The 14,797-nt window shown below is 35.9% G+C and overlaps 1 protein-coding gene across 1 annotated transcript in view; it reads left to right on the forward strand.

Moving 5' to 3' along the window:
- VPS8 (VPS8 subunit of CORVET complex) overlaps positions 1 to 14,797 on the forward strand; it is a 308,471-nt gene that overhangs the window by 180,163 nt on the left and 113,511 nt on the right. The window contains 4 exon segments of the mRNA XM_032630703.1: positions 246 to 393; positions 8,337 to 8,426; positions 8,978 to 9,020; positions 12,554 to 12,657. Of these exon segments, the coding sequence (XP_032486594.1) occupies positions 246 to 393; positions 8,337 to 8,426; positions 8,978 to 9,020; positions 12,554 to 12,657 (385 nt within the window).

A 14,797-nucleotide genomic window follows, 5' to 3' on the forward strand; every position in this document is an offset into this window, starting at 1 on the left:
TAGAGGAGCCTCCACTGAATATCATTTCCTTAATTATTCAATGTAAATTGAGAAATACTGTGATTTAGAATGTTTCTGATGTAGTGTATAATTCACCTTAATAACCTAAGTAACATTAAGACTTTTAATTCATGATTTTACTTGATCAAAAGGTAGTCTTGGTTTTAAGGTAACATACTTCTCACCTGTAGCTTTAATTATGGTATGATTAAATGATGCTACTGTCTTGCCTTTTCTGTTTTCAGGGAAGGTATTCATGTAAATCAAGAATTGCTGCAGATATCTCCTTGTATTACAGAGCAGTTCATTGAGCTGTTGTGTCAGTTCAGCCCAAACCAGGTTATAGAGACACTGCAAGTCCTTGAGTGCTACCGCCTAGAAGAAACTATTCAGGTAAGACCAGTAATGTAGAGAAGGCAAGAGTAAACTTTTCTTTATTGCTCACCATTTTACAGATGAGCACAGGGAGATTCATATATTAAATCAGTTAGCTAAGTTTATACCTAGTAAGTGCTAGCACCAGAGATGGAACCCAGATAGTTTGACTCCATCGTGCATGCTCTGCATTGCTGTGTTATTGCCTCTCTGTTTGTTTTAGTAGAGTCAGAAACAGCACATGTCCATCATTGTTGTTCATCAAGTTTCACAGGCATTCTAGCCAACAGGATAAACATAGAAAAAGGAATACAGTAAAAATATTAAGAGAGAAAAACTAAGCTCTTACTTGCAGGCACTGATGGTTAGATAGTCCTGTTGTGCCATGTGACTTAAAGTCTAGAAGGCAATTACACAGTCATTGCCTTGATTCTCTTTCCTTGTTTTCTCCTGTTTCCAAATTGAAATGAGTGTGTGTGTGTGTGTGTGTGTGTTTGTGTGTGTGTGTATGCACATATGTACATATGTATACATACACACATATTCTAATCTACCATGAGGCTAGTATGTTCCCTGTTTAAAATTTGTTTTTAAGCTACCTTTATATTGTTGCTATCAATACTCATGAAACAGTAACCTGTATTTTCTGCATCCATGTCCTAAACTGCCCACACAATTAAAATTGTTTAAATGATAAAATATTTCAAAATACATAGAAATGTGCAAAATGGGTACATATATTCCCACCAACCCAACTTTATAGATGTTAATGTTTTGCCATACTGGCTTCAGATCTTTGTTGTTTGTTTTAGAAATAAAGCATCCTTTATCTGTCATGTCTCACCTGAGGTTACTGCCAACCTGAAGATGGGAAGTTTATCCTTCCCATCCATTTAAAAATTTTTTCCTGTATATGAATTTACCTATATAACACAAGGTACAGTTCTGTATGTTTTTAAAATTTGTATTAATGGTATCATACAGTAATATCCTATTGCAAATTGCTTTTTTATTAATTTTTTATCTTTCAGTTTTTAATACATATAGCTCTAGTTCATTCATTTTAATGATCATATAATAGTCTATTGAATGACTGTGCCGCAGTTTATATATTTTCCTATTCACAGACATTCAGAGTGTTTCCAATCTTTTGCCATTATAAACAATGCTACTTTGGGCATCTTTGTACATACCTTCTTTGTGGCTATCTGAGATTGCTCAGAGTAGTATGCCTGGAGGTGGAATTCTTTAGACAATACAGTAGCTTAATTCTGTTCATATTGTCAAGTTGATTTCTTATTTGTTTCCAGTCTCATCATCAGTATTTGAAATTTGCTGTTTTTCCACATCCTTGCTGATTTCTAGTATTTTTAGACTTCTTATTTTTTGCCAGTGTGATGATTATCATTGCTTACTCATAACATTGCATGTCTTTCCATATCTTTAATGACATTTTGGGTTTTCTTTTCTCTGAATTATCCATTCATATCATTTGCCCAGTTTCCTATTGAGGTTTTGCCCTTCTGTTACTGATTTCTAGAAGTTCTTTCTAATTTCTGGATCTCTAGTCCTTTGCTGATTTTATATGTTGGAGATGCCTTCTTCCAGTCTATTATGGCATGTCTTTTAACTTGGTTTTTAGTGACTTCTATTTTATCAGTCTTTTCCTTTAACGTTAAAATTTTGTGTGTGTGACTTTTATTTCCTTTCCTAATTTAATGGCATTAAGGATATCCTCTTATATGAGTTTTATAGTTTGGCTTTTTTCATTTAGGCTTTTAATCCATCTGGAATTTATTTTTGTAAACAGATCAAGAAAGGGATTTATATTTTTTTTCCATGTGGATGGCTAATGGTCCATGTGGCATTTTCTTGTCCTTTCTTCACTTATTTATAATGCCATACTGCTGTACACCAAACTCCCAAATATACATAGATCTTTTTGTGAATTCTGTTCTATTCTTTTGGTCATTTGTCTTTCCCTATACCCATGGCACATATTTTAATTAACACAGCTTTAAAATAAGCTTTATTATTTGGAAGAAGAGTCTTCCCTCCTCATTCTTTTTCTTTAAAATTCTTTGGCTACTCTTGGCCTCTTACTGTTTCACATCAAATTAGGAATCACATTGTCACATTCCTATAAAAATAACATATTCTTCTGGGATTTTGATGAAAACAACATTGAATTTATAGATTAATTCAGGGAGGATTGACATCTTATGGTCTTCACATTCAGGGACATGGTTGTCTTTTTGAAATGCCTTTTACCCACTTTGGTGAGGTTTTATAACTAAAGTTATAAAATATAATATTTTACATAAGGCTCTTGCACATTTTCCTCAATTTGTTCTTAGATACTTTTTGTTAACATTGTAAAAGGAAATTTAAAAAAAATTTTATTGGAATATAGTTGATTTCAATGTTGTGTTAGTTTCATATGTACAGCAAAGTAATTCGGTTATACATATACATGCATTCATTCTTTTTTAGATTCTTTTCTCATATAGGTTATTAATATCACAGAATATTGAGTAGAGTTCCCTGTGTCATACAGTAGGCCCTTGTTGGATATCTGTTTTATGTATGGTAGTGTGTATGTGTTAATCCCAAGCTCCTGATTTATCCTCCCACACCCCCCCACGTTTCCCCTTTGGTAACCATAAGTTTGTTTTCGAAGTCTGTGAGTCTGTTTCTGTTTTGTAAATAAGATCATTTGTATCATTTTTTATTTAGACTCCACATATGAGTGACATCATATGATATTTGTCTTTCTCTGTCTGACTTACTTCACTTAGTATGATAATCTCTAGGTCGACCCATGTTTCTACAAATGGCAGTATTTCATTCTTTTTATGGCTGAGTAATATTCCATTGTATATATGTATCACATCTTCTTTATCCATTCCTCTATTGATGGACATTTAGATTGCTTCCATGTCTTGGCTATTGTAAATAGCTCTGCAATGAACATTGGGGTGCATGTATCGTTTTAGATTATGGTTTTCTCAGGATATATGGCCAGAAGTGGGATTGCTGGATTATATGGTAGTTCTATTTTTGGTTCTTTAAGGAACTTCCATATTGTTCTCCATAGCAGTTGTACCAATTTACATTCTCACCAACAGTGTAGGAGGGTTCCCTTTTCTCCACCCCCTCTCCAGCATTTATTGTTTGTAGACTTTTTGATGATGGCCATTCTAAGCTATGTGAGGTGATACCACATTGTAGTTTTGAGTTGCATTTCTCTGATAATCAGTGATGTTGAGCATCTTTTCATGAGCTTTTTTGGACATCTGTGTGTCTTCTTTGGAGAAATCTCTGTTTCGATCTTCTGCCCATTTTTTGATTGAGCCGCATGAGCTGTTTGTAGGTTTTGGAGATTAATCCTTTGTCAGTCACTTTGTTTGCAAATATTTTCTCTCATTCTGTGGGTTGTCTTTTTGTTTTGTTTATGGTTTTCTTTGCTATGCAGAAGCTTTTAAGTTTAATTAGGTCCCGTTTGTTTATTTTTGTTTTCATTTCCATTGCTCTAGGAGACGGAGCCAAAAAAATATTGCTAAGATTTATGTCAAAGAGTGTTCTGCCTATGTTTTCCCCTAAGAGTTTTACAGTGTCTGGTCTTACATTTAGGTCTTTGATCCACTTTGAGTTTATTTTTGTGTATGGTGTTAGAGAATGTTCTAATTTCATTCTTTTACATGTAGCTGTCCGGTTTTCTCAGCATCACTTCCTGAAGAGACTGTCTTTTGTCCATTGTATAGTCTAGCCTCCTTTGTTGTAGATTAATTGACCATATGTGCATGGGTTTATTTCTGGGCTTTCTATCCTGTTCCATTGATCTACCATACTGTTTTGATTTCTGTTGTTTTGTACTGTAGTCTGAAGTCAGGGAGTCTGATTCCTCCAGCTTCGTTTTTCTTTCTCAGTATTGCTTTGGCTCTTTGGGGTCTTTTGTGTTTCCATATAAATTTTATAATTTTTTGTTCTAGTTCTGTGAAAAATGCCATTGGTAATTTGAAAGGAATTGCATTAAATATGTAGATTGCCTTAGGTAGTATAGTCATTTTGACAATATTGATTCTTTCAATCCAAGAACATGATATATCTTTCCAACTGTTTGTGTCATCTTCGATTTCTTTCACAGCATCTTATAGTTTTCAGAATATAGGTCTTCTGACTCCTTAGGTAGGTTTATTCCTAGTTATTTTATTCTTTTTGATGCGATGATAAATGAGATTCTTTCCTTTATTTCTCTTTCTGATCTTTCATTGTTATGTATAAGAATGCAAAAGATTTCCGTGTATTAATTTTGTATCCTGCAACTTAACCAAATTCATTGATGCATTCTAATAGTTTTCTGGTAGCATCTTTAGGATTTTCTATGGATAGTATCATTTCATCTGCAAACAGTGATGGTCTTATTTCTTCTTTTCCGATTTGCATTCTTTTTATTTCTTTTTTCTTCTCTGATTGCTGTGGCTAGGACTTCCAAAACTTGTTGAATAGAAGTGTTGACAGTGGTTATCCTTGCCTTGTTCCTGATCTTAGAGGGAACGCTTTCAGCTTTTCACCATTGAGAATGATGTTAGCTGTGTGGTTTTCATGTATGTCCTTTATTATGTTGAGGTAAGTTCCCTCTATGCCCACTTTCTAGAGAGTTTTTTTTAATCATAAATGGGCGTTGAATTTTGTCGAAAGTTTTTTCTGCACCTATTGAGATGACATATGGTTATTTATTTATTTTTGGCTACGTTGGGTCTTCGTTGCTGTGCCGTGGGCTTTCTCTAGTTGTGGTGAGTGGGGGCTACTCTTGGTTGCGGTGCGCGAGCTTCTCATTGTGGTGGCTTCTCTTATTGTGGAGCATGCTAGGTGCATGGGCTTCAGTAGTTGTGGCACGCGGGCTCAGTAGTTGTGGTTCGTGGGCTCAGGCTCAGTAGTTGTGGCACATGGGCTTAGCTGCTCACGGCATGTGGGATCTTCCTGGACCGGGGCTCGAACCCGTGTCCTCTGCATTGGCAGGCGGATTCTTAACCACTGCACCACCAGGGAAGTCCCGATCATATGGTTTTTATTCTTCAGTTTGTTAATGTGGTGTATCACATTGATTAATTTGTGGATACTGAAGAATCCTTGCATCCCTGGGATAAATCCCACTTGATCATAGTGTATGATCCTTTTAATGTATTGTTGGATTCAGTTTGCTGGTATTTTCTTGAGTATTTTTACGTCTATATTCCTCAGTGGTATTGGCCTGTAATTTTCTTTTTTGGTGGTACCTTTGTCTGGTTTTGGTCTCAGGGTGATGGGGGCCTCATGGAATGAGCTTGGGAATGTTCCTTCCTCTGCAGTATTTTGGAAGAGTTTCAGAAGGATAGGTGTTAATTCTTCTCTAAATGTTTGATGGAATTCACCTGTGGAGCCACTGGGACCTGGACTTCAGTTTGTTGGAAGTTTTTAAATCACTGTTTCAATTTCAGTACTTGTGATTTGTCTGTTCATATTATCTGTTTCTTCCTGGTTCAGTCTTGGATGGTTGTATATTTCTAAGAATTTGTCCATTTCTTCTAGGTTATACATTTTATTGGCATATAGTTGTTTGTAATAGTCTCTTATGGTTCTTTGTATTTCACTCGTGTCAGTTTTAACTTATTTTTCATTCTGTTGTTAACTCCTTCTTGTGTATTTTAAATTTCAGTTATTGTATTCTTAAGATTTGATCATTCTTTTATATATTTTCTATTTCTTTTTTGCAGTTATCATTGTGTTCATCCATTATTTTCCCATGTTCAGTTAGCATTTTATTACTAATGCTTTGAACTCTTTCCAGGTAAATTATTTATCACTTTTTAAATTTGTTTCCCTCCCCCTTAGTGAATTTACCTTTTTCTTTCATATTCCTCTCTTTTTATATCTTGCTTGACATTCTCTGTTCTTCTGTGTGAGATTATGTGAAACAGTTCCATATCCCAGTCTTGAAGGCATGTCCATATGTGGGAGCATCTCTATGAAGTCTGCTTGTTCCCAGTGGCATTGGTGGAAGAGCTAATTTTAAAGTGAGCATAGGCTGCATCTTTCCCTATTATGTGCTACAAGGCACTGTATTGCTGGCATGTAGCCCTATTAGGGGTGGTGCCGAGGCCTAAGGGTCTGGAGCAGGATCTTTGAGCGAGTTGGGCTTCTTCCCAGTGTGATGGTGGTGTTCGCTATGGTTGGGGATATGGCTGGGACCTAAGGGTTTGGGGCTGCACTTCTAAACTTGTTCCACTTCTTCCCTGGTATGCACATATTGGGTAGAGGCAGGGTCAGGGCCAGAGCAGTAGGAACCACGCTAATAAGCTGTTTCCACTTCTACCTTTGTGCAGTTGTACTAGCAATGGCAGTCTCCACCCTAGCTGGAGGCAGGACAAGGGCCTGAGTTGATTCCACTCCTTCCCTAGTGCTTGCACATATTTGTGTGCAGGCAGTGACAGTCTCTGACGTGGCTGGAGGAAGGGTTATAGTCCAAGCAGCCTCTGCTCCCTCCCAAGTACAGGCATGCATGCTAGTATCTGCAGTGGCTCTCTCTGCTCTGGCTAGATGCAGGGCCATGGTGTGAGGTGGGCTCCACTCCCTCCATGTTTACTCAGGCTCATTAGAAATGAAATTTCTAAAAGGAAATTTTTTGAAATGGCTTTTTCTTAATTGGTTACTGCTGGTATATGTTATTAATTTTTGTTCAGTGTCTTATATCTAGCAACCAGGCTGAATTCTTTTTTCGTTCAAATATTTTCTAGATTTTTTTATGACAGTAATTTTTTCTGAGAATAATGGTAGTTTTTTTTCTTTCTTTCCAATTTTATACTTTTCTCATTCCCTCATCAGATATCTAGGAGCTCTGGGATATTATTGAACAGAGGCAGCGATAGTATGCATTCTCTCCTTGTTCCTTATTTAAAAGGGGATGTGTCTAACATTTTATGTTAAATATGGCGTTTATTGTCAGATTTTGATAGATAATTTTTATTAACCTAGACAAGTGCCATTACCAGTTTGGGTTAGAGTGTTTTGTATTGTTTTTATTTTTGTCAAAAATGGGTGCTGCATTTTACTAAATACTTTTTCTGCATTTGTTGAAATGATCACGTTTTCCTCCTTTGATCTGTTAACCTATAATACGTTATTTGTGCCTCTCTTTTTTTCTTACTCCTAAGAAAGTTTTATTCTATGTTATTAGTCTTTTCAAAGACTAATTTAGCTAGGTGGTTTGTGACCACCTAGAGGGGTGGGATAGGGAGGGTGGGAGGGAGGGAGACGCAAGAGGGAAGAGATATGGGAACATATGTATATGTATAACTGATTCACTTCGTTGTAAAGCAGAAACTAACACACCATTGTAAAGCAATTATACTCCAATAAAGATATTAAAAAAAAAGACTAATTTAGGATTTTCTTTTAAACCTCGCTATTGTTTCTCTGTTGTTTCTTTCCATGACATTCTTTTCTGTACTTATTTTCTTTCTTTTACCTTAGCTTAACTGGCATTTCTTTTTTACTTATTAGACACTCTTAGTTTATTAATTTTCATTAAGATCCCACAAGCTAATGTGTAGAGTTTTCATTGTCATTTTGTTCTAAATATTTTGTGAATAATTACACTTATCAATTTCTGGTGTATATTATTACTATTTATGTATACATGTTACCTTTTGTGCAATGGATATACCTGATTCAGGTGCATAACAACTTTTTAAATAAATAAGTGAAAAAAAATGAGTTACCTTGGTTCAGTCAGAGTCCCAAATGGGTCACTCTAAGACTAGAGAGTCAAATATTTGCATGTTATACTGTAAAGTAGCATACTACTAGGGTATGAATTCACTATTTACTATCATAGGTTTTTTTTTCATCCTTAGTAGGACCTTCTGACTCCACAAACAAGATTTTTGAGCAAAAAAGCTTTATCTTTTCTTCTTTCCTAGATTACCCAGAAGTATCAACTTCATGAAGTCACTGCTTATCTATTAGAAAAGAAAGGAGATATTCATGGTGCCTTCTTAATAATGCTAAAGGTAACATTTTACTGTATTTGCTTTGTCATGTTTCTGTCTAGCCCTATAACCATTTATCAATCCATCTTTCCTTCGTGAGATAAAATTGACATACAGCATTGTGTAAGTTTTTGTCAATCCATCTTAATTCTTATGTTTCAAAATAAGCTGCAGACAATACACTTTTTTTGTACATTTTATCTCTAAATATTTTTATCATGCATGTCATGATACACCAGTATGCCACATGATACTAATCCCAAGGCTTAGTAGTTGTGGCTTGCGGGCTCTAGAGCACAGGCTCAGTAGTTGTGGCGCATGGGCTTAGTTGCTGCACAGCATGTGGGATCCTCCCAGACCAGGGCTTGAACCTGTGTCCCCTGCATTGGCAGGCGGATTCTTAACCACTGCGCCACCAGGGAAGCCCTGTGCTTTTTATATACACAGCAATTCTCTTCTGAATGGCAGAGATCATTCTTAATAACCTTGTTGTTTCTTGGAGTTTACCTTTAAAATATGGTAATTCAGGTATTGGTGGATTAGAAATATAAAGTGTTCTTTTTACCTCCTAGAGACTACAAAGCAAACTTCAAGAGATAACACATCAAGATGAAAGTAAGTTCTCGAGTGTAATTCACAATTTCTTTTTCCATGGGCCCCATGTTTTAAAAGATATTAAATGATTATTATTATGTAATAATCACATTGATCTGCATGTTACTGTTTATCTGACATTGATCCCAATTTTGGCTTGTTTTCAAGGGCTCATAATAGGAAGTAATATAAACCACTGTAGTTTTGCAGTGCTAATTGTCAGTAGAGGTCATTGGACAGAAAATTAGGTAGTCTTCACGGGTCTTGATTCATTTTTTAGTTATATTTCTGTACTTATGTTTTGGTTATTATAAATGAGGTACATAACTAACATCTTAAAAATTACTATAATGTGCTGAACAACAGCAAAGCAGAGCTTCTAATCAGTAAGTAATAATCAGTGTTTCTGTATTGAATTTATATAATTTTAGCAGAAAGCAGTAAAACTTGAAACAGTTTAAAATCTTGAATGGCTTTGTCACAGATAGATATGTAATTCCTATTATATTCCTTGATACTAAAATAAAGTTATTTATTTTGTAAAAGTGTGGTAAAATAAACATAACATAAAATTCACCATTTTTAAGTTTACAGTTCATTGGCAATAAGTACATTCACATCATTGTGCAATAATCACCACCATCCATCTCCAGAACCTTTTCAGCATCCCAAACTGAAACTCTGTACCCATTAGACAATTACTCCTAATTCCCTCCTCCCCACACAGCCCCTGGTAACCACCATTCTACTTTCTGACTTGATGAATTTGAATTTGATTACTCTGTGTATCTCATAAGTGGAATCAAACAGTAATTGTCCTTTTGTGTCTAGCTTATTACACTTAGCATAAAGTCTTCAGGATTTATCCATGTTGTGGCACATGCAGAATTTCATTCATTTCTAAGACTGAATAATATTCTATTTTATGTATATACTACATTTTGTTTTTCCATTCATTTATCAATGGGCACTTGGTTGCTTCCACCTTTTGACTATTGTGAATAATGCTGCTATGAACGTGGGTGTAGAAATATCTTTTTGAGTCCCTGCTTTCAGTTCTTCTCGGTGTATACCCAGAAGTGGGATTACTAAGTTAAATGATAATTCTATTTTTAATTTTTTGAGGAACCACCATACCGTTTTCCGTAATGGCAATATCATTTTACATTCTCACCAGCAATGCACAAGGGTTCCAAATTCTCCACATCTTCACTAACACTTTTATTTTCTGTTTTCTTGGTAGTAGCCATTCCTAATGAGTGTGAGGTAGCATCTCATTGTGGTTTTGATTTGCATTTCCCTAATGATTGGTGATGTTGAGCATCTTTTCTTAGACTTATTGGCCATTTCTGTATCTTCTTTGGAGAAATGTCTATTCATATCCTTTGTCCACTTTTTCTTTTTTTTCTTTTTTTTTTTTTTTTTTTGTGGTACGTGGACCTCTCACTGTTGTGGCCTCTTCCGTTGCGGAGCACGGGCTCTGGATGCGCAGGCTTAGCGGCCTTGGCTTACGGGCCCAGCCACTCCACGGCATGTGGGATCTTCCCGGACCGGGGCATGAACCCGTGTCCCCTGCATCAGCAGGCGGACTCTCAACCACTCTGCCACCAGGGAAGCCCCGCTTTGTCCACTTTTGAAATGGATTATTTGTTTTCCTATTACTTGACATTTTCAAAATATCCCTCCCAAAGTTCAGAGAAACACTTGATAGGTGATTTTTAGATTGTTTTACCTTTTTAACCCACTAACACATTTCTTGGACCCCTTAGCCCACACATTCCCCTAAACACCTTTACCCTAATTCTCCATATATTATTTGTTTTTGGAACTTCCATAACGGTTGACTTTTCTGTATTTAGTCCAACTAAACATTTAATTATTGTTTTTGTGCTTTAGTATACATTCAGTCAATTTGACTATTAGATTTGTTGCATTTATGGCATTTTTCTCTTTCAATTTACTGTTATGGGAATAATTTTTATAGACATTACATGAAGGATTGTGGGAAAAGTAAGAATGTTTCCCCCAGATCACTACAGTAATTTGCAGGTGATATGTGTAGGGAAGCCAAGTCCTTGAATTCCAATGAAGGTAAATTTCTCAGTAATAGTCTCATAACTGCCATTTACTGTCAGATTCAATTTTGACAGTGTGCTTAAGAATTTTGAAGGAGTTGGTAATTGCACAGCACTGGGCTAGTTTCTGTGGGTGATACACAGATGGCTAAAACACAGTCCTCACCCAAAGAGCTATAGTCTCTTGAAGGAGACAGATATGTAAATAAAAACCTCTAATGCATGTAGAATCAAATACTATAAAAAAGGTACAGTGAGAGTGACAAAGGGTTGTGGAAAATTGGGGAACTACCTGTAACTGAGATTCTTTTCTGGAAGATGTGACCTTTGAAGTAATCACGATTGGAATGATGAATAGGAATTTGATAGACAAAAGCAAGGAAAGGGTCTTCTGGGCCGAGGAGGACATGAGAATGAAAGTGCCTGGCTAGTAACCTTGGGGAGGAGGAAATAATCTGGTGATATAAGAGCACCGAGGGTGGGAAGATGCACCAGGATGTTTACTGTGTTTACTTAGGATCAGAGGTTTATTGACATTCTCTTTGTAAAAATTAGAAGTCTTTGATAGTTTTTGTGCATGAGACTCATATGTTTGGACTTGTGCTTAAGAGAACTGTAGTGACAGTATAAAAGGGAATGAGGAAGGCAAGATTTGGAAGTCAAAAGTTAATTTAGTGGCTGCTGCAGTAGTGCAAACGAGGTGATGAAGGGCTCCACTCGGGTAAAGTAGTGGGTATATGAGAGTGTGGAAGTAGAATTAACAAAATTAACAATTTATTTGAATGTACAGGTGAAAGCATCAAAGATGGTGAAGATTTATAAACTGGTTGACTTAAAGGTCATGGTTCTATTAACTTAGTTTGGAAATGTGGCGGGGGAGCAGATTTGAAGTAAGAAAAATGGGTTGGGTTTTGCACATATAAAGTTCAAAGTGACTGCAGGATGTCCATGTAGAGATAGATGTCCTAGAGCCTGGTGAAAATTCAACCTGCAGATTATGAAAGGAATAAGGGCTGGAGGTGTATATTTGAAAATTATTAGCAAGGACATAGGAATTAAAACCAGAAGAGTGGCTGAAATTATTGAAAAAAATGAAAAGAAAAGGGCCTGAGATAGTATCTTGGAGAAATACATACATTTAAGAAATAGAGGAAGAAATGGTAGAGCAAGAAAGATAAAAGATAATCTTTCTATTAACTAATCCACAGATAAATGGTTGGGAATTTTCCATAGCTAAAGCATATTAAAATGCTACGTATGATGTGCTTTCTCTGTCCTAGGAATGTCAGACATTTATACGGAAAACTGTTGCAGAGAACTACCTACTTTTTATCTACTGAAGTTCAGTATCAAGTCTTATACATGATTATATCATAGAAAACAAAGTATGCAGAGAAAAGAATGTTTAATTTTTTACAGAAGCTTTGAGATTATCAGTAATATACCCTTGAGTGATGTTAACAATTTTTCTAAATCTAGATACCAAAGAGGATCCCTCACTGAAGAATGTTGAAGAGACCATGGTGGAGACAATTGCCCTTTGCCAGAGAAATTCACATAATTTGAACCAGCAGCAGAGAGAGGTAGGAGAGTGACTACAGAGGCTTTTAAAAATCTGTTCTGGTCTGAAACTAGGAATTAATTCTATTTCCACTGCCCTCTCAGCTACCTGAGTTCAGTGCTCCCAGGAGTATAAGACTCCTAAAGTTATTATGAGGAGTGCCTGTCTGCTTTGTTCTCACAAAAGGCTTTATATTCTTAGATTTGGCTGTGCTGCAAAATTTAGGTGTGTGAATACTAGATGTCCTTGTTCTCTTTGGACTGAGTTTTTGTGTATTCCGTGTAGTGGTACTGTGGTTGTGTCGTCCATTTATCATTTGTACCGTTCCCCGTGGATAAGGGGAGCGTGAAGCACTAGAGGAAAAGCCTCAAGGGATACAGAGAAAGCTGAAAAAGGTCAAGAAGGCTATGGTGTAGTAGTTCTCATCCTTGGCCGCACATAAGAGTCACATGGGGAGCTTTGAAAAATCCCAGACTGTACCTGAGATCAATTAAATTATAGTCTTTGGGGCTGGGCCGAAGTCATCAGTATGTTTTAAGGCTTCCCACATGATTCCACTGTGCAGCCAAGGTTGGAACCACGTCTGTAACAGATTCCAGACTGCAAAAAGGGAGAACACAGAGCGGAAGGAGATATAGTAGAGCACGTGGGGCGGGTGGGAGTTACAGCAATGAAGCAAAAACCAAGGGGGCGAGATGCAACTTGACAGCTAAATTGTGCAGTAGTTTTAAGAAGTAAAGTTAGCAGTGTGATATGTATGGCATAACTGTGCCTGCCCCTCCAGGCTCTGGCCTCTGACTTAACACCACCTGACCTCCTTCCACTGCCTGGGCTTCTGAAATGGGAAGCAGGGTAAATTTTTCATATATAGTTTGCCGTACATGTTCCAATGAAAATGATAAACTTTGTATGTTTCTGTTCTTATGAGATGGGTAAATTTCTCCTTTATGTTTTTGTCAAGGGTTTTTTTAAGGTCATAAATTTTGAATACCCTTTAGAATATAAATTGTATATAACAAACACATTTATATAATAGATGTGGTTTTTTTATTTAAAAATTTTTTGAGTGAAATGATACATACCCATTATTTTTTTAAATCCCGCAATACAGAAAGTTACACAGAGGGATGTTTAAAAAAATTACCCTGTATCCATCTTATCACCCAGAAATAACCGTCGTTATCATTTGGTGAATATCACTCTAGATATTTTTTATCTACCTAGGTTAACATAATTTTAGAAAAATTGAATCAAATAATGCTTGCTTTAAAAATATAGTATTTAATCTCATTTAGGAAACTTATGTAAAACTGAGGAAATTCTGAAATTCAAGTAAATAGTTCTTCAATACACTATCTCTTAATAAATCTCCCTGAAGTTGAAAAAAATCTAAATAACTGTTACTAGATTAGAAGTATCATTTATAATTACATTTTGGTTTTTATAATATCTATGATGTCCGACCAGTAAGGAAGTTTACATGAACTCATACACACTTGCTCCAGCCTCCCTTCTCCATCCCTCTGAATTTTAGTTAGTTATGTTATTTTACCTCATTAAGGTTAACAATACATTCTTTTCTGTATCCACAGTTCCCATAGTTGTTCAATCTTTATTTAAATGGATTATGGGCTTTACAGCATTCCTTTTGCCCTGATTTTTCCATTCCTACGTTTTTGTTTTCATTTATCTTTTGGCTGTCTGCATTTGGACATGGTTATATTTTGATAGAAAAACACAAGAGGGTAAAACTATTAAAGCTATGTTTATACATAAATATACATAAATATTTTTCAACCCTTCTGTCTCCTCCCTAACATCTATTTGATATTCTTCCTTCTTCTTGTGGAAAATTTAAGGAAAAATGACAATTATAAATTGTCATTGTTTTATAAATAGAGCCATTTAGGCTCACATAAGCTGAAATATGTCCAGATTCACATATATTAATGGTAGAATTAGATATAAAATTCATGCCTCCAGAACTCTAGGGATTATTCTGACTATATTTGAACTCTTATCTCTTAATCAGAGACAGGACTAAGGCTTCCTTTGATGTGGTGAAAGGGTAATTTATTCTGTATTTTTTTGTCTAAAAATATATCTGAGTTGGAATCTGTCTGTTCCTCTCTTAGACACACACACATGCCTCTCACACCACT

This window comes from Phocoena sinus, chromosome 4, assembly GCF_008692025.1.
Source record: "Phocoena sinus isolate mPhoSin1 chromosome 4, mPhoSin1.pri, whole genome shotgun sequence".
NCBI classification, from domain to species: Eukaryota; Metazoa; Chordata; class Mammalia; order Artiodactyla; family Phocoenidae; genus Phocoena; species Phocoena sinus.